Raw genomic sequence first — 19,988 nt, forward strand, 5'->3', positions numbered from 1 at the left:
TCAGAGTCCTTCAGAAAACTCCAGGTGGGCTGTGTCTGAGCTCAGTTTTGATTGTCAAAGCAAAGGCAGTACATTTCTTTTTTTTTTTTTTAATTCTTCATACATTTGCAAAAATGTCAAACTTTTTCACTTTAATGGTGTATTCTGTGTAGAATTTTGAAGTAAAATGAATTTAATTCATTATGGAATAAGGATATAACATAAAATGTGGAAAAAGGGATTACTTTCTGGATGCACTGTAGGTACAGGTGGATATGAACAGCCAATATAGACTGACATTTACAGTCAATATAGACCAATACTTACAGCTGTTATAGTCTAATATTTACAGCATTTTAAAAGCCAAAATAGGCCCATCTAGGCTGATATTTTCCCACAGTACACACTGATATGTACAACCAATATATGGCTGATATAGATCAATATTTACAGTGGATATATAGGCCAGTATCTACAGTTAATATCAACTGATATAGGTGGATAGTTGTAGGTGACAGTATTTCCTCCGATATAAGCAAATATTGGTCAATTTTTACAGCCAAAATAGGCTGATAAATAAAACCAATATAGGTCAATATTTGAAGCCTATAAAGCCTGACATTTACAGCAGATACTACATAGGCCAATATTTACAGCAAATATAAGCCAATGTGGCCCCATCTAGCCTGATATTTACCCCCAGTACAGGTCAATATTTATAGCCTATATAGGCTGTTTACTACAGCGGCTATACCCGATATTTACAGTCATTATAAATGAATATTTACATTTGATGTTAGTGGATATTTGAAGGTGATATATGCTGATATTTACAGGCCATATATGCCAATACAGGCCCATTGAGACTGATAAGCCTCGTTTTCACCATGCCGTCCAGTTCAGTTTCGTGCGGCATGGTACGCATTTTTTTGCGTTTCCATAGAGCAAAAGTTGGAAAGGGTCCCAAAAAAACGACCCATACCATCCCACTTTTTGGCATGCTTCCGTAGCGGTACCAATCTTACCTATCTGTCACAAAAAGGTGGAGCTACACATACAACAATAGGGGCGCTCATGTCACATCAGTTAAACCTTTAGTTTATTTTTAATGTGGCGAATTCTCATGGTACAGCAATTTTTTAAAAAGCACTTGCAGCTGAAATAAAGCTGCTTAATGCTTATTCCCTACTGATTTCAGTCATCCTTTCTATAACTCTGCGGCTGAACCAGCAGATTCACGCTGACTGTGACTTCACATTCAAAGGTTTAACAGCCCAGCCACCAAGTGAGTGTATGAGTGTCTGTGGAAAAGAAAACTATTTTGGTATTTAGCGTACCGAACCATACCAAACCACACTCAATTAAACTGGACCACCTGGTGGAAACGAGGCTATATTTACCCCAAGAACAAGGCAATGTATGAAGTCAAAATAGACTAATTTTTATTGCTGATACAGACCAATAGTTACAGCTAATATAGGCCTATAATTAAAGCAGATATAGGCTGTAATTTACAGTCAATATAGATCAATATTTACAGCTGATATCGGCAGATATTAATAGCTGACTTGGGCCAATATTTACATTTGATACAGGCTGATATTTATAGCTGTTATATTGGTTGTAAATATCTGCTTAAAATCTCATATCTGTTACAGGTAATTCACCTTCCTCGCTAATCCCTGCTTTTACTAATATCATGCCAATATTTACATGCAAATGAAACATTACTGCTTTATGTGAGCAACAGGGTTGGCTCCCATGTGATTTTGGTGCTGTTTTGCAGACTTAAAAAAGCCAAACTAGATCTAAATAAAGACCAGTCTGGAAACCTAAATATCTGTTATTATAAATGAGCTATGATAAATGATCTGGATCTGTGAAAAGAGAGGCCATTCCCATCACTCTGAGCGAGGCTGGCTAACATCAGCTGTGAAAACACAAGCAAGATCAGGGTTTATAGTATGAAACTGTACTGATTACTACTAATCATAAAACAATAGAAATTGAGTTCTTTTACATCATGTAGTATCAAAAAGCATAAGAAATGTAGACAACCTTGGTAGGTTAGTGGTAAAACTGTAAAAGCTGGAGCTAATTTGAGTGAGATCCATCACAGTACTGAGTAGTTATAAAAAGAAAGGCAGCTCTGAACAGCAGGAGACAGTAAAAATTGAAGTTAAGGAGCCGACGAAAGTGGGAGGAAAGAGATGAAGCGACGGAGAGGGACCTGGAGGAGGCCAGCAGAGCGGCTCAGACAGAGAAAATGAGGAGTTTTTTATATCTGAAAAATGAAAAAGTGGAGGGGCCGGGGCAGCAGGAAGCTGTCAAAGTGAAAAACACGGAGGTCTTTGAGTGTAGGAGAGAAGGGGAAGCAGGGGGATGAGAGGTGTTCAGGTAGATAATAAACTGAACATGAGGAGCGCTCCGCCACGTTCCAGCCTTTCCATTTGTCAGGAGGGAAGAGCCGAGCAGCAGAATGCACCAACACATTCTACTGCACGCTGTAGTCCTCAATGTCAGGCCGCAGGGGAAAGAAAACACGGGGACAAAGGGGTTTTATAGAGGACATCTTTTTCCTTGGAAATGTTTTCTAAATGTCGACAGATTTGTAGTTTTGGAGCGATGAAATCAGGGAAAAAAGTCTTCTCTTTTAGTCAAAGTAGTTTTCGACTGTAAAGATTTCCTACAAGAATGCACCATATGTCAGCGCAGACACATTGGCAATATATTTGTAGATATTTAGACAGTTAAAGAAGTTTGCCTGCAATTTTTGGTCATGTAAATCAAGAAATCTTCTAACACTGGGGTCTAGGGCTTCTGCTTTGTTACTGAGGTGCAATTCTGTTTGTTCTTTGACTAGTATGGTATCAACAGTTTAAAATTCTGGTAGTTCAACCACATTTAAACATCATTTTGATGCATTTCCACTACTGTGTGATGGCTCTAGTTCTTATTAGAGGAATTCCAGAGATCTGTGGTTGAAAATGATCCTAGTATGATGTCGTGGATGATCATGTCCAGGCTGATAAACATCGGCTCAGCAAGTTTACTCTCCTTTACTTCCAAAATGTCAGATGAGACAAAGATATAAAACCTCAGAGACATTCAAATACACACATTTATAACAGCTCACACACTCTGAGGAGAGGCGAATCCTCACACCAGGTAGTCGTCTCTCTGGCCAAAAATAAAAGTGAGAAGAGGAACAGTGAGAAAGTCAGAGTTCATCTGCGTGTGAAATGATGATGTAAACTTGAGCAGCATCATCCGAGCAGGGGTGAACCCACACTGTGGATACTCACAAACACACCTCTGATTGTGCGTAACAGCGGTGATGAGGGTGAAGAGGAGGAGGGATGGAGCAGAGAGAAAGTGGGCCTTCAATGCAAAACCAACATGGAGGTGAAACTTTATGAGGACTAAAAACTTCACACCTTTCTTCCCTTTTCTTCTCTCTAGTCTTCAGCATTGCCTTTGAGGAGGTTTGCATACTTTCCCAAAGTCTGTTCAACTCTTTAAAACTGCCCCCCCCCCCGACAAGAATTTACACTCTAAACAACACGGACGTAGTCTCAGACTGTACATGCACAGTTTAGTTGAGACCTGCAGCCTGTTGCACCAGCTATGTGTAAGTTCTGCCTTAAGTTATTGTAAAGTCCACTTAACCCCAAGTTGTGTGATTGTTCAGTTGCACCACCGAGATGTAAGGTTGATCTCAACTAGAAGAGATCTATGCCCATATTAACAAAAATATTGTCGCAGATATGTTTTCTCTTTCTTTAACCAATCACTGAAAAGCATTTTTTTAACGCAGTTTTGCTACAGATGCTAATGCTAAAAATAACTCATGCTAACTGCTGTTAAACAGTGTCCAGTGTGGATGAAAAATATGACAAGGCATTTTGTGTAAGTGAGTATTGAAGTCTACAGCCTAAACCTCGAGCAACTACAAAATAACACCACTCAGATTTAGTGGTGAAATCAATGATAACACAAGATAATTTAACCGTGGACGCAGAAATGATCTGTGCTCATGAAAAACAACAGAGTTATGATCATGGAAAACGCAGAGCTAACACCAAATTGCCGGTAAATTCCTCAACTCCTCATCTTCCTCTGGGTTATCACGTCTCTCAGAACTATCACTATGACAACCATCTACGGAGGACTTTACACCTAGAAGGAGGTCGGTGTAAAATTTAAGTCATAACTTAAGCCTATGTTAAAACTGTCACGGCTGGTACAACAGCTTATATGTTAGGAGAGTGTAAACTCTGTAGTAAGTAGGAACTTACGTTCAGACTAGGCTATATTTGAACTTAAGCACAGCTGATGAAACCCATAGCTGAGCTTTTGTTTAGAATGCATTTTTGGTTTTTGTCACTTTTTTTAATCAGTTGGCCATGATCAGTTTAAAAACTCAGCATCATCTTTGAACAGGAGTTGTTTTTTATTTCTTAAACCAAAAATAATGTAGGTAAATCTCAGGTGGTCTTGTTTCTGTAAAAACACAACACTGAGAAAAGGTTTTACAGCTCTATTTCTAATTAAAGTTCTGAATTTTTTTGGAAATGTTCCTCTCCTGAAATCCTCATAAATTTCCCTTTAATCTTATCGTAACTACCTAAAAACTACCAAAAAAAAAAAAAAAAAAAACATAGCAAAAACAAGTTAGTAATTCCTGAAAATATCCAAGCAAACTTCTGTGTAATTCCCCAAAAAATTCTAAATACATGAAATAATTTACATGAAAATGATGGGAAATTTCAAAGGACAAAACCCCTCCAAAATAAACCTCAAGTTTCTGAAAATTCACTCATAAATTGCTAGATAAATACCTTAAATTCACCCCCCAACCACAATCCAAACAAACCTCCTAAATTTCCAATTAAACTCTAAAAAAAAACTGAAAATATATCCCCAAAGTTTCCATGAGAGTACTTGAAAATTTCAAAGCCAGTTCCCCAAAATATCCATTTGAAGGTCACATATTTCAACCCTTTAAGACAAGTTGATATTGGTCTCAGAGATCCCCAAAACATGCCTGTGAGGTTTGTTTCTGAAAAAACACTCCAGTAGTGGATGTTTGCATGTCTGAAACCCCTCTGTTTCAGCCCTGCTCTAAACAAGCTGTTTCTGTGTCTGTAGCTATAAATGTTAATGAGCTGTCTGACTCCGCCCCTCTCAGGATATGGCTGTGGCCCTCCTGATCCTCCTCTGAATCCTGGAGCAGGAGAAGAGGACAGAATTTTCTCCAATTATGGAGGGCCAACTGAACTTGGGGGCAGTGCTAACTCCCTACATGACATCATGAGAGGAAAAATCTGAGAAGGGCTCTGTTCAGCGCACATCTTCTGATAGCAGAAGTCACTATGTTGTAGGACCGCCATACATGCAGGGTCTTAGGAGGTCTAAGCTCCATACAGACATTCATCTAAACTACTGCTTTATAAGCACATGCCGCTCTAGATTATGGTAATATTTAAAAGTGCATCTTGTGTCTGTGGGCACCGTTTCAGGAGGGTGGGTTATTGCAGCTCAAAACAACCCAAGTCTATGACAACGGGGGACCTAACCACAATTAAAATACTGATTACTCACTGAAATGTAAATCAATTTTCAGCTGTTTTATTGATACAAATGTCAGACGTGTATTTTTAATCCAGGATGCTTGGTTTAAAAAAATGCAGGTTTTTATACCAACATACTTCATGTAACATTTGATGTTTGCAGAGAAAACATGAGAAAGTGAAAATCTTCTCTGCCTTTGTTTTCTTAACATGACTTGGATTAAGATTGATCTGAGAATGGTGCTTCACTTGAACTAATCTGGACTTTAATTGGGTTTATCTGGCTGATACTAGACTTTGGAGTGTCCTGGTAGTCCCAACAGCTGAGTCAGACTTGTTTGACCGACTTGACTTGAACCTAGCCAACAAAAACAACTCAATCAGATGCTGATTAAAATCTGAAATATAACCATTTATCCCAGTTTGCTTGGGGAAACTTGCCCTCAGACTCAGTTAAACACTTGAACTGTGACTGGACTAGTCAGGATAATGTGGGACTTTGACGAGTCCTCGTGACCTTGAGGGAAGACTCAGACTTGTTAGACTCAAACCAGTTCTCACAGAGGAAGGAACAACTTAAGTTGGACTAAAACAGTAAGCCTTTGCTGTTTTTGTGTTTCTCTGCTGGTTTAGTAATGTTCATGTTAGCACACTTTAATCTGCCGTACGCTGCCATGGATCGCCGCAGGTCACACGTTCAACGCCTTGCTCAAGGACACTTCAGCGGGGGAACGACGGTGTTTCTGAAGGACGGTGTCTCTGCATCTCAAACATCCTGCTGCTTTGTTTTATGCTAATCCAGCCAATTACATCTCTCCGCTCTGATTCTTCCCCTCATCTCCATCGTTTGTCCCTCACTGCCTCCCTTAATTTGTCCTCTGCTCACCTGCTGGGTGCATATGCCAAATCCTCTCATTCTATTTCTCCCCTCCTCTCTTTGCTCCTTCCTCTTCATCCTCTGGCTGTCTGTTGTTCCTGCGTGTTTGTGATGAACGCTGCAGAGCTTTGCTTTCCTCTGTGTATCGTATAAAAGTGTCTTCTTTAAACTTCCTCTGTGTGTTTTCTAAAACTGCCAGCGTCTCCTCTAGCTTCATCTTCATGTTAATTATTCATGCACGTTCAAGAGTGCTAAGGGCCCATTTACAACATTTCCTCTGCACATTTTTCTGCATTAACATTGAAAGTCCAGTTGTCCTGCCCTCTCTTTTTCTTCTTTTAAAAAGCATTTTTCTGTGGATAGGTGGGTTATTTTAAACCAGTCAGTAATCTTTTTAAGATTTTTATAACACTTGTTCTGTCTGCAGCGTGCTTGGAGAAAATTCTCGATGGATTGTCTAAAACAAAACAGTTGTTTTCCTGCAACGCTTTTGGCATTGGATCTCTTTTTAATGATTACTTCAACATAAAGCATAATCATAATCTGCTTCTTTTATATCTTGCATCAAAACTTTTTCTAACTACTTTGACTTCTTTGAAGTACTTCTGACTCCAATGTTTGTTGCAAACTGTGGAATATACAGCAGTAGCAGCAGAGACTGTTGGAAATCAGAATATAGATGCTCACATTTGCTGCCTCCTTTCCTGATTGGTCAAGCCTTTGGTTGCACCCAAAATGCTTGTCTTTTTATTTGTCTTATTTGATACAAGCATGAGACCCTGGGTTACACCTTGAGGTTGTATTTATGCATGCAATTCTAACACTGAACACCTGGTGGAGCCTTGGCCTACAGTGGAACTAAACCAAGGCTGCAGACCACCATTCTGAGATATCCCCTCCTGCAGACCCCTGTAAGACACCACCTCAGTCAGGACAGAAGTGATAAAATTGCTGGAATGGTGAATTGCCATTTTTGAAGAAGAAACGCCTGGTGTTTAAACATTTACATGCTTAAATGCCCATGCAACTAAATTGAACTGAGGCTGCATAATAACATGTCTTATTGAACTGTATCATATCATCTTGTATCGTATCCTATTGTATCTTGTTGAAACTGGTAGTTAACAGCCCTAGCAGCTTTGGGAAGTTACAATTCCTAAAACATTTTAAAACACTTCTTTAAACTGAGATAATGAGTGATTTAATGTGTAGTGTGGGTGCAGTCTCAGAGATGTGGGATAAAGCTGGCAGTGGAGGACTAGAGCTTCATTCACGCTCTCACTATTCATGAATTCAAATGAGAGCAGAAGCATTGTTTCTAGATGTGTTTGACTGTGAAGGTGCACCACCTTTCCTCAAACCTAGAGGACCACCACTATAGCCATAACATGGAGGAATTTTATTAAATTGTAATACTGTGCAACAGTAAAGACCATGCATGTCCTAACGTTTAACTGTAAGCTTTATGATAAGAGGATAACAAAGAAAGTGTTGGGGAGAGACTGAAAATGAGAGTCATGGTGCACATTAGCATCAGAAGTACAAAGACACAAACAGAGAGTGGTTGGAGGGACATGTGGAGTTAGAGTGATGCAGGAGGAGGCCATGATGAGAAGATGGTCACTTTACATTTGAGTGACTCTGCAGAATAAACTCCACTCTTCAGAAAAATGCCTGATCCTGAAAGTTTGCTAGCATGGTGACTTCATCAGTAAAACAAAGTCCTATGAGTGCAGTAACATGGCTCAACTAAGTTCCTGTTGAACTCACATTATGTAGTTAACTCCATGGTGGCAGCACACGCCTTAAATGTGTGATTTGTAGCTCTGACTGGCCTTTAATGAATGTGACAGAAATATCTGTCTAGCCAACCCCAAAATTTTTGAAAGGATCTGTGCTTCCAAAACATTGTCCAATTGGATATGAACTGCATCCAGTGGCATGGGAATCCTTCAATTTGATGTATCAAGTTATGCACTGAGGGAAGTTATTACAAGAAAAGCAAACTAAAACTCCAAAATCTTGGTTTGTTTTGGTTATTTCGCAATGCCTCATACTTCTTTGACTCCCCTCAATTTTGACTAAACCTGAATCCATGGGTGGGGGGAATTATCTCCAGGAAATGACCAAAAGAAGCGACTAAAATAAGTTTTCTCTGGGGGGTGGCTGAGCTCTGCCTTAGTGATAGGATGAGAAGTTCAAACATCCAGAAGGATTTCGGGGCAGATCCACTGCTCATTTGCATCAAAAGTAGACAGCTGAGTTGGACTGGGCATCTGATCATAATTCCTCCTGGGTGCTTCCTTGTGGAGGTCTTCCAGGCACGTCCAGCTGAGAGGAGAACTCAGGGAAGACCCAGATTGGCGGGAGGAAATATTTATCCTGTATGGTCTGGGAAAGCCACCCCAGAAGGAGTTGGAAAGAGTATTTTGGAAGTAGGATGTCTGGATGACTTACTCGGCACTGCTGCCAACGTGACCTGACCCTGGATAAGCAGTAGAAGATGGATGGATGAAACATTTACATGGCAACTGAGGCCATAGAATTTTTCATAGTATACAACATTAGGAAGCCAAACTTTAACCCTGCTTTGAGCAGATCACTAAGAATATAACCTACACGCTTTAAGTAGACAATAATAAAATATAATTTGATATTTGAAAAAAAAAAAAAATGTATTCTGGATGCCAAAATGCCCCCCAAAAGCTACTGAAACATATTAAACCGGTAATGCCACTCTTTGTAGTGCCATTACGGCTAAGCCTAGCCTTTCAGTACGTTCAGAAATCTTGAACCAAATGTAACTTCTCCTCACGGCCATTAAAAGTTTCACAGAGACATCTTGGTTCCTAAAAACAAGCAGACTGAGACGCGAGGGTTCGATTTAATCAGTAATTGATACAACAGTTTTACTGCTGGAAGACTTTGACACACACTAACAATGCAATCAGAGCCTCCCTCTGCTCTCTGAGCTGTCTCTGAGCGCCAAACACGAGGACCAATGGGACGTCTTCATTTACACTCCTCTCTTTCTGTTACTGTTACTGTGTCTGTTCGACCTTGGGAGTCTCCTCTGATCAAGACCAGCCCACCAGCCTTAACGAGCTAGTTTAACTCTTTCTAGTGCTGTTGATTGGCTACAATGACTCCAAAAGGCATGCCTACTTAGCATGCCACCAGCCAATTAGGCACATGTGCACAAAAAGCAAACATGGACCAATCAGGGTGTAGTTAGAGTAATTTAAAGTGACTGATCTGAGAAGTTAAAGCCACGCCCTTATAAAAAAAGGACTGCAACTCAGTAAAATAAAGGTTTTCAGAGCCTCACATGCTTCGGTGCTCCTGTTTTCACTCCGGGTACACTCTCATTAGAGAGCAAAAGAGATGAAGGCAAACTGTGCTCACATACCACAAACGCCCCACTGTGTGTGTGTGTTTGGGTGTGCGTTTGTGTGTTAATGTGTGTGTGGAGTTCCCTCCCTGGCAGCCACACTCTGCTGTGATCTCCTGTTTCAGTCCGTCGCACCGACAGACAGAAGGAGAAGGATGAAGACGATGAAAAGAGGGCGAAGAAACAAACGAGGAGCAGAGCTGCTTTTACACTTTCACTGCACCAACACTTCCTCTGTTTCTCTCCATTTATGCCCTTTAATTCCCTCGGTGAACAGCATGTATGAACACAAACGGACAAATTGTTTCACCCCTGCCTCCCTCTGACATTTCTCACCAGCCGTCTAGAAAAGAATTTCCACAAGAGGTTGGGGGGAGTTGTTGTATGAACACTCGGCCTAGGACAATATGCCTCTGTCACCATGGTGGAGATTTCCTGCTGGAGTTGTCATGATACCAGAGTTTTGAATTTGGATATGATACAAATCAAAATCTAATCTAAGCAGGATTGTCCAGGTTTTATCTACAGGTGGGGTTTACTTGTAATTTAGCCATTACTGAAAGTAACGGCTACCGCTGTTGGAGCGTTTAGCTGGGATGTAGCTGTAGCATAGTGGCAGTTTTTACTGGAACTAGACCACATTTTTCTCCCGACCAGCTTCAGCATGATTTTTATCCACCAACAAGCTCCACCATTCATAAACTATGACTGCACCTGTCTGCCAAGCTCAGCTTACAACCGGAGGTCATGGCGCTCTAAATTGGCCTGAAATGGATGTGATGGACTAAATGTTCGTCCAATCAGCGTCTGAGGATTTTTTGAAAAGTCCTACCTTTTCTAAACACTTTCTGTATTGAAGGTTTCACAGATGAATGTGAAAAATACCCATGTGATAGATATATGAAACAGTCTATCTGGGGTGTCAGGTGAGTATACCTATTGATTCTCTAAAAGAGCATTGCTTCTGATTAGTTGAAAGCTGTGTTTTTTAATTGGTTAAATTCTTGGAAATGTGCCAAAATGTGATATTTATCATTAGGTCTCATGTTGGTGAGAAAAAAATGGGGAAAAAATATGAATATGTAATATCTTTACTGCTATCTATGTATGGTGTACATTTTTGGACATCAAGATGATGTAACATTTTTGTTACACACATCTGAGGGTTAATTACTGAGCATATCTTAACCTACAATGATGATGTGTATCAAAGCAGTTCTTTTAGCCTTATACTTCTCTGTATGTGACCCTCAGTGAAAAAAGCTGGACACCCCTGCTCTAAACCGACAGGAAATCCCCTCTTTGTTTGTGTTGAGTTTTCAGCTCATACTGTAAACACTGTGTCATTAATCGTCTCTCTCTCAACACCGCAGAGAACGACAGAAAACTCTTTAAAACACACACATCAATACAGCCCGGCTGAGAAAATAAGAGGCAGTGATATTGAGGGATTGAATCGATACGCTGAGATGGAGAGAGGAGAAGAGAACGGGAGGAAACGGGGGCGAGAAATTTAAGAGAGCTCAGAAAAACATGAGAGATAAAAACAGCGACAGAGTGAGTCATAAAGAGTCCTTCAGTAAGAGGCAGAGAGGAGACAGACCACTTCATACTGATGGAAGATACGGACTCAGTTAATGCTTAGGGTGCACTTCCACTGGTAGTAAAAGAGGTCTGATTGTAGAAAAGTTTATGATAAATTGGACCTATTCTCAGCTGATTTACCAGTTCTTTCTGGTGCAAGATGGATTTATTTATATTCACACCTCAGGCATAACTTGAGCCAAATAACTCTCTGCACCTCGTAAAGCTGCTAAATATGAGGCAGGCATGGCACTAATAACCATACAGTCTAACGCAGTGTCTCAATCTCCAAACTACACAGCCAGCTCCACATCTGACTTACGGCTCTCTGTTTCATGAAGCCCCAGCCAACATGTAAAAGCCCGGCCAATATTTATTCAAGTCAAGCTTTTTGCTTGCTAACTTTCACTTTGTCTCCACTCAAACAGGGTACACAACACCAGAAAATGACGCTGATTCAGACCCTGATTCCCCCTTTGGTCAAAAGTCAGCAAATGCCTGATTATCTGATGTTTCTAATGATTATTGAAAGAGTGATTTTACCCTCTCTGATCTGCTTAAAAAAATCATCTGAGATGCAACGAGTTGTTTATTTTACTGATTCTTCAGTTCTCTGCACTTTTAATGTTCAATTCCCTCCTCTCTTCTTAATTTCTCTTCTTCACTCATTCTTCATCCCACCTCCTCAGCTTCCTCCAACTCTCATTTATCTCCCCCATCCTTCTCCCTTTCCTCTCACTTTAACTGTTGTCCTTACATCACATTGCCTTCTACAGTCAATGAATTTCATCATGCAGAGGCTGTGTGAGTGTAGGATGGAGTATCAGCGTTGCGTCAGGCTCTTCCTTCCAAGAATAGAAGAAAAACTAACTAACAAAGTGCTGGAAGAACACCACAGAAGAAGAAACTACTGTACACTGCAGCTATTAGATCAATGAGTAATATGATTATAATGCTTATTGGAGTTGGCTTGATACTAAATAAAAACCTCAATAGTTCTTTTGTGAACCACAGTCTGTTTATGTATTGACAGACCGGAGACATAAACTCATTATCAGCCCAGCAATCTGCAGGAAATCCCATTAGCTCTGCTCTCACAATAACATTAAGAGGAGACAACAGTTTGGAGTTATTAACTAAATGCTAACACTTCAGTCATTTTTACACATGCATGGTGCAAACAAACGATTAAACCTTTACATTTGTGAGTTTCACTTTTTCTTCAACAACAATTACAAGCTACTTTATGGATAATTGAGGGGGATGTGCATGTTCAACAAGAATAACTGTTTTTTTTTGTTTGCAAAGTGCAAACATAATTTGATGTTACTGAGGGATTGCACTTTTGATAAGACACTGCTTTCATATTATCAATTATCTGAAAGAGCCATCGATCCAAAAAGCCAATCAAGTTCCAGGAGGCATTTTCACACCTACTTCCTCACCTCCGCTTGTCAGCTTTCACATTGGCAGTATATGTACACACTTGCATATATACACAGTCTGTAGGTGGTGGTGTGCAGTTGGTTGCAAATCTGCCAAGAAGAAGAGAAAAGAAGAAGACGACCATGGCAACCATATTTTTTCATGCTCTCTGCAGACAATGGAATCTATCCTTCAGTTGATTGCAGATGGTTTTATGAACTTCAAGACTGCAACAACGACACTCTTCCTACTTCCACATCTACCATGCAGAACCTGATATGAAACACCCTAAGGCTAACCTTGCAAGGCAGATGGATATGCCTGTTTCTGTGTTTCTCACTGGCGAATCCATCTTGCAAAGCTCCCATCTGAACCGTTTGGGCCCGGTTAGAAAGTGACAGCATTGAGGGGCAGTATTTTCGGGCGCAGCGGAGTTGTGACATAGGCAAGCAGCAACAAGAGGCTGGTGCAGTTATGGCGGCAGAGATTAGCATGGATGCTACTAAAGCGCCAGTTTTATCAGAACTTGACATTTCTTTGTTTAAAAAAGAACAAAAAACAGCAGTGAGTTGTTTTCTTTCGTGTACTGACCTGTCTACAGTCGCCATGGTTCGCGTTATGCAGTTCTCTATGGAGCTTACTCCTCGCTAGCGGTCACGTGTGTGACATTGTGACAGACAGAACGTTCATCCAACCACACTCTGAGTTTTTTTCAAAGGCTCTGCCCTTTCCCAAATGCTGTGTGTGTTCTTGTAGTAACTGAAGGTTAAAATGGTCCTCATTAAAGAGGACAGTCTCAAAATGGGCCCCAAACCAATCTGGGTTTGAAATCTCTACTTTAAAATCTTTTTCTTCACTATCTGAGTCCATACATCCAACCTACAGGTGACTCACTCCCAAACAGACTTTCAATGATGTACTGAGTACTTTTCTTTACTTTTTGGACCCCTTAAAATTTGACCTCTGATGTGGTAATGTGCTATTTTTACATCTGTGCTGCACAGCTCTGCATGTTGACGGCTTCTGAGGGAAGTGCAGGATGATAGTTTGAATTTTTGTGGGCTTCAAAAGTCAGAATCAATACTCAAACTTCAGTACTCAGAGAGCTGGTGGGGCTGGTGATGATGGGAGGACTGAAAAGATGAGTGCAGAAAAAGATCTGAGGCTACAGAGTCCAGTTCTCTCCAACTTTTAACTCCCGGGCTCCAGATATGCAAAGACTCACTTACTGAGAGTGCAGCCATATAAACTTGTTAGATATGACATAAACTCTTCTTTAGATGGTCTTAAACCTTGTTTTCTAATATGCAGAACAAAGTGATTTTGAGCATCGTTGTCAAAAGGCAAAAAGTGGGTAAACTTGAGAGAGCACACTTATTTTAAAAGGTGTAATATGTGAAATTTTTGCACTGAAACATCATTATCATAAAACATTGTTGAGTACTAACATTATGTCAAAAATGTCCAACAGGTTTCAAAGCATTGGAATTCTTCATTTTTGCTGTTGTAAGAGTGCACATCTTTTCTACAATGACAACCACATCATCATTGCTGCAATGGAAACACTGGACACCTTGTGAAAGACTCCTACACAAGGAAGCAGGACTGCAACAGGAAGCTGCCATTCTGTTGCTGTATCTCATTCATCTTTTGTGCTGGACCAAGATCAAATTCTCCCTCTGGCTGCTCGTTTTGTCCCCGTGGTGCATAATCCCGCCCCACGAAACGGTGTGGCCCAACTAGACATATCAAAGCTGAGTAAAAGCGCTGTTATGCCCTGCAGAAAAGCTGGTCAAGAGTGGCAGGACTTGAGACTACTGCTTCATGATGTAATTGATCCTAGAATACTTAGCTATTTGCTATCGGTGAAAACCTGGAAGTAGTTATTACTTTTTAACTGCTTTTCTCCCTCACTATGAGAAATGTATCCACATATACAGACAAATACATAAAAAACAGCCAAAGCTCAACGGCATCTCTTTTGTCCGGGCCTTTTCACCCCCAGTAATACGCCCGGAGACTTTTGGCGGTTTTCAGGCCCTTGTGACATCCAGAGCATGACCGGGAGCTTGTGGCAACCATACTTCCTGTCAACACAGTACCCTAGACCAGGAGTTCCCAACCTTGGGTCTGTGCACCCCTAAGGGGGCAGCAGGCCCCTGTCTGTCTTTCTATGGCTTTTAAAGTTTTTCTTTCCTTGTAAATAAATGAATTTAAAATTGAGTTTTGATGCTTTTTTTTAAAATCACAAGATCTTCTTTATTTTTCTTTTTTTTCTAAAGTTGCCCTAATACGTTATCATTAATTTATCCAAGTGGGTACTAGGGGGCTTATCTTATCTTAAATATGAGTAGGGGGTGCCCTAAGGACCAAAAAGATTGGGAACCACTGCCTTAGACCGTGCTTACTCGCCACATCCACCCCTTACTCCACCCTGAAGGTGTGGAATTTATTTTTTAAACAGATTATTTTCCCATCCCCTGGTGATATGCAAGAACATCCAGAGCATGACTGGGGCTGTGTCGATCCAGGCATCATTCTGAGATGGAAAATTGAAAATATGAAACGAAAACACAAATTAATTTATTTTCCCACACTTCAGACTTTTTATCTAATTGTTATTTGAAGTCTTTACTTTTTCTAATTTTTATGACTCAAGGATATTTTAAATCATCAACTTTAGTTTACATTTTTAAACTGGAGGAAATCTGCAGACCTTATACCAGTGGGCCAATTACAATGGAAATATGCTATGATCTTGCAGGCCGGCAAGTTTGACATCCGTGTTCTAAGCCATTGAAAAAGTTTGCATTTTTTTCTTTATGTGACTATTTTTGCAGATTGATTTATGATCTTCATGAAGGTGCTATATTAGACTTAATTCTAATAAATACATATTTAATATATTAACATTTATTTACACAGGAATAAAAATCTCTTTTCCAAGTGTCCTGGCAAAGACAGGCAGCAGCAGTAATATCCTAATAACAATGCTATTCTCTTTCCTCATATATGCCAATAGTTTTATCAGCACCGATAAATCCGAGATAAGCCTCTACGCTGATGACGATGAGTTGTTGCAGCTAAAATTAAGACATCTTTGGAGCATTACGGTGTAGACAGATTTAAGATAGTCCTGTGCTTCCTCAGGCAGAGAGCAAGTGGGAGGACAGGGACTACAGACCTGACTGCTTTTATCCACCTGAGCAGCTCCCCTCTCTTCTTAATGGAGTTTTTCAGCAGTGGGAAGTCACGTACAGAGCGTGTGTGTTGCCGTATGTGTGCGTGACCAAAGCCTGGGTAAAGCTAGCGGCACCCGCGGGGCGTTCAGGTGTAACAGCAGCAATAAAAAGTGTGGGATTTCTGAGGGATGGAGGGAGGAAGGCAGGGGATTTTCAAAGATCGAAAGATAGAGGAAGAGTGGGGGGAGAGAAAATGAAAGAGCAAAGAGACTGAGGAGGGAGGGAGGACAGGGGAAGGGTAAGAGCGAGGTGAAGAGGAGGAGGAGGAGGTGACGTGACGCAGGATTTCATGCAGGGTGTTGCCCTACTTTCACTTCAGCTCCTGTCTGGTTCAGGATTTCCAAAAATCTCTTGTTTCCCCAAAGTGAGCTGCATCGAAGCTGCACCTTGTTAGAAAGACAGGGGGAAGATTTCACAGTCGATTTCCTGTGACTGTAAACACGAGTTGGTTTGTTGTTGGTGGCTGATATTTAAGGTGGTATGAAATCAAAACAGTCTTTCCACTGCTTTCATTTCAGAACAGAAAACAAATCTGGGGATGGTGAAGATTTGTCCTGAATGTTAAAACACAAAACCCTCACCGTAGAGACAACAGGCTCAATCAAACCTGACAGCTGAGAGAGGATATGCTTTACTCTAACCTAACATTAACTAGAGCTACCGTCTGGTGGTTGTAAGTCTCTGTGAGGTCTACAGTTATCAGACACTGAACGGATGGCGGGGGGTTAAGGAGACAGACCAGGAATGTTGACCTTGACCCTAGACCAGTGTAGGCTACGTTTCCCATTGTTAAAATAGTCTAACAAACTGCAGCTCAAGTTTCCTATAAGCACTGACCGGTGTTTAAATCATTACAATGAGAAGGACGCCTGTCCGTCTGTACCTACTTCACCTGTGAGAGATTTTACACTGAGGTGCTGAAAAACACTGCAGTGATCAGTAATACTAAGGTGTTTTCACAGCACATTTCCACAACAACTTCATAATGAAGCCCATCCATCTTTACACCATGACACAGTCATTTTATTTTATTTTTTTTACCTCAGAAACGTGATATTACAGATGAGGACAGAAATATTAGCCCCCCATGAAAATTTAACTTTTTTCAAAGTATTTCCAAAGTGCTGTTAAACAGAGCAAAGAATTATTAACGCAGCTTTTCTAAACATCCTAGTTTTATTTTAGATGCTAACATTATTTTACATGAAACACAGAAACCCAGAGAATGGTCCCTCCCCAGTTGTGATTTACGGATATCCAATCATGTGTGTTGGATCATTACCATTAGCTAGCGTCGTGGGTAACAGTCCCCTCATTTTTGACCTAAAAAGTGTGGTAAACTATTACTGTGTTCTGATGTTGGAATTAGATATTGGGTTATTTACTCTGCTGCTTTAACTCCTTTCTACAAGTTATCCAACCATTTTTGATGGCCATGTTTAACCCATTTTTGACACGTCACAATTTATGCTGTTTTTCACCCTTTACCACTTTTTTGCCATTGCTTTGCCACTTTACACCAATTTTTGCTACTTTTGACCTCCTTTAATGCCACTGTTAGCCTATTTTTTGCTGCTTCTTGCCAATTATTGTGACTTAAAGGCAATTTTTGCCTGTTTTAATCAATTTTTGCCCCTTTAACCCATTTTTGCCACTTTAAGTATGCTGTTTTTCCACTCTTTATTGCCCTTTCTAGCCACTGCTTTGCCAATTTACAGCCATTTTTGCCACTTTTGCCCATTTTTTACCTCTTTTCTTGCCAGTGTTGGCCCTTTCGCAACTTTTTTCCCATTTTTGCTACTTTTAACACATTTTTGCTGCTTTTAAATCATTTTTGCCACGTTTGCCACATTGTTTTGCTAGTTGTAACCAATTTTGCCTCTACTAGGTCATTTTTGCCACTTTTTGCCCATTTCTACCATTTTTGCCATGTTTAACCCCCCCCCCCCCCCCCATTTTTTTTTTTTACCAGTTTATGCCAAGTCATGCTGTTGTGTTGCCCTTTACTGGCACTCTTTTCCACTGCATGGCCAATAAACAAACAGCACTGTTAACCTTGTTTTTTGCTGCATCTTGCCCATTTTTGTTGCTTTTAGGCATCTTTGCCACTTTGATCAAGGTTTTCCCCTATAACCCTTTTTTGCAACTGGGAATCCATTTTTTTTTTCCTTTTTTGCACTTTATTGCCACTTTGTTGCCATTTTTTCTGCTTTTTACCAAATTTTGTCCACTTTTTGCTGCCTTAGGCCATTTTTGGCATGTTTTAATCCATTTTGCCATATCTTTTCACCTAGTTTTGTTTTTTTTCACTGTCCTATAATTATTTCCATTTATTCCCTCAGTTTTTTAAGCTTTATTTTCTGGCATGTTGACATTATTGGACATAATGGCTTAGTTTTTAAGTTTGACATTAATTTCCTAATGGTTTAGTTCAATGTACCCATCCACGATGTTAGCATCCCCAATTAAAAGATGATACTGTTTTAAGACAAGTGGTTATAGCTTGAAAATGCTGTAGTTGGACTGAAACATGAAGAAATCACATTTACTTCTGTTGCTTTAATAAGAGTAGTTATTAGTCAGGTAAATATAAAATATGGTTATCACAGCTTAACTCTACGATGGACCATGATTTTTCTGATCTCCATTGGGCCCCCACTTGGCTGGGCTCTAGAAAGATCTCTCCTTTATCCCCTCTTGTGGACAGCCTTGCTAACCACTGTTGTTCAATGATGGTCTATAACTTTGCACTGAGGGTTATCATCACATTTACACACAGTCTAAAAACTTATGTAAGGGTTTGAGCTGTCACTGGAGAAACCATTAGGCAAAAACAAAAGAAATCAGGTTGGACTGGAGAAAAAGAATTGTTGATGCTCTCAAAGCAGGAGAAGTGTCTACAAAGTTATCACAGCATTTCCAAGAGTACAGAACTGCAGAAGAAGTGAGAAGGATCATCAAGAACTTCAAAGAGACCTACACAGACCAGAATAAGCCTGGCAGAGATAGGAAGAGAAATATTTCAAAGACTCTGGAAAGAAAACTAGTCACAGATTTGTCAAAGGACCCCTGAACAACTGCCAAGACACTAGTGAAGGACTTTGCCAAGTCAGAGAAGACCATCACTAGAGTCCTGCACAGGAATGGACCAAGAAAAAGTCTTCTGCAAAAGAGACACCTTCAAGCCAGACTGAAGTATGCTCAGGACAACCTGGAGAAAGATTTTGATCCTGGAAGCAAGTTCTTTGGTCAGATGATACCAAACTAGAGCTCTTTGGCCACAGATATGTTGGTGATGTTGGGAGACAGAAGGGAGTATAACCCAAAGAACACTGTCCCCACAGTGACACATGGTGCTGGGAGGGTTATGCTGTGGGGATGCTTCACCAGGAGTGACGTAAAGGTGGAAGGAATCATGAATAAAGGATCTGTGAAGATTTAGAAAGAAAACCTCATATAGTCAGCAGTTAAACCAAAGTGAACCTTAGTGACCGGCCAGACCAAAGCCCTGACTTGAATCCCATTGAAAATTTGTGAACTGAAGACCATGAAGACCAAGGTCCATGCCAAAGACCATCAAATCTAGAGAAGCTTGAGAGATTGGCCAAACAGAATGGACTGGGATTCTCAAAGAGACGTGTCTGAGACTTGTAGAAAACTACGTACATATAATGTCGACATGAACAACAGAGAGGAAAAGAAGCCTGTTCTTTACAGCAGATTCCCATGTTGGAGTTGTTATCACCTGATTAAACAATTACTGCATGAACTCTCAGTAACGGTGATCTTGTGAGCTCTCTTCTCCAGCTGCTCAGGGCTGCACTCTGCTGTGCATCAAAATGCATCCAGTGTGCAAAGGTGTGTGCTGTTGGCCAGAGCAAACTTGTGCTGTGCACGCAATGCTGTGCACAGAGTAT

At 40.4% G+C, this 19,988-nt stretch overlaps 2 protein-coding genes across 4 annotated transcripts in view; one reads left to right on the forward strand and one right to left on the reverse strand.

Moving 5' to 3' along the window:
• Positions 1 to 19,988, forward strand: part of ppp1r3g (protein phosphatase 1 regulatory subunit 3G) — a 45,855-nt gene that overhangs the window by 15,828 nt on the left and 10,039 nt on the right. Inside the window, exon 2 of one of the 3 annotated variants that reach the window (XM_041813780.1) lies at positions 14,301 to 14,969. The exons of the other annotated variants lie outside the window; for them this stretch is intronic. Coding sequence (XP_041669714.1) covers positions 14,301 to 14,409 — 109 coding nt within the window. The 3' untranslated portion in view covers positions 14,410 to 14,969. Of the gene's footprint in view, positions 1 to 14,300; positions 14,970 to 19,988 lie in introns of those variants that run through there. 3 annotated transcript variants of the gene reach the window in all.
• Positions 1 to 19,988, reverse strand: part of LOC121527089 (LYR motif-containing protein 4B) — a 44,686-nt gene that overhangs the window by 7,351 nt on the left and 17,347 nt on the right. The window lies entirely within an intron of this gene.

The sequence above is a fragment of the Cheilinus undulatus genome, linkage group 19 (assembly GCF_018320785.1).
Source record: "Cheilinus undulatus linkage group 19, ASM1832078v1, whole genome shotgun sequence".
Lineage (NCBI taxonomy): Eukaryota > Metazoa > Chordata > Actinopteri > Labriformes > Labridae > Cheilinus > Cheilinus undulatus.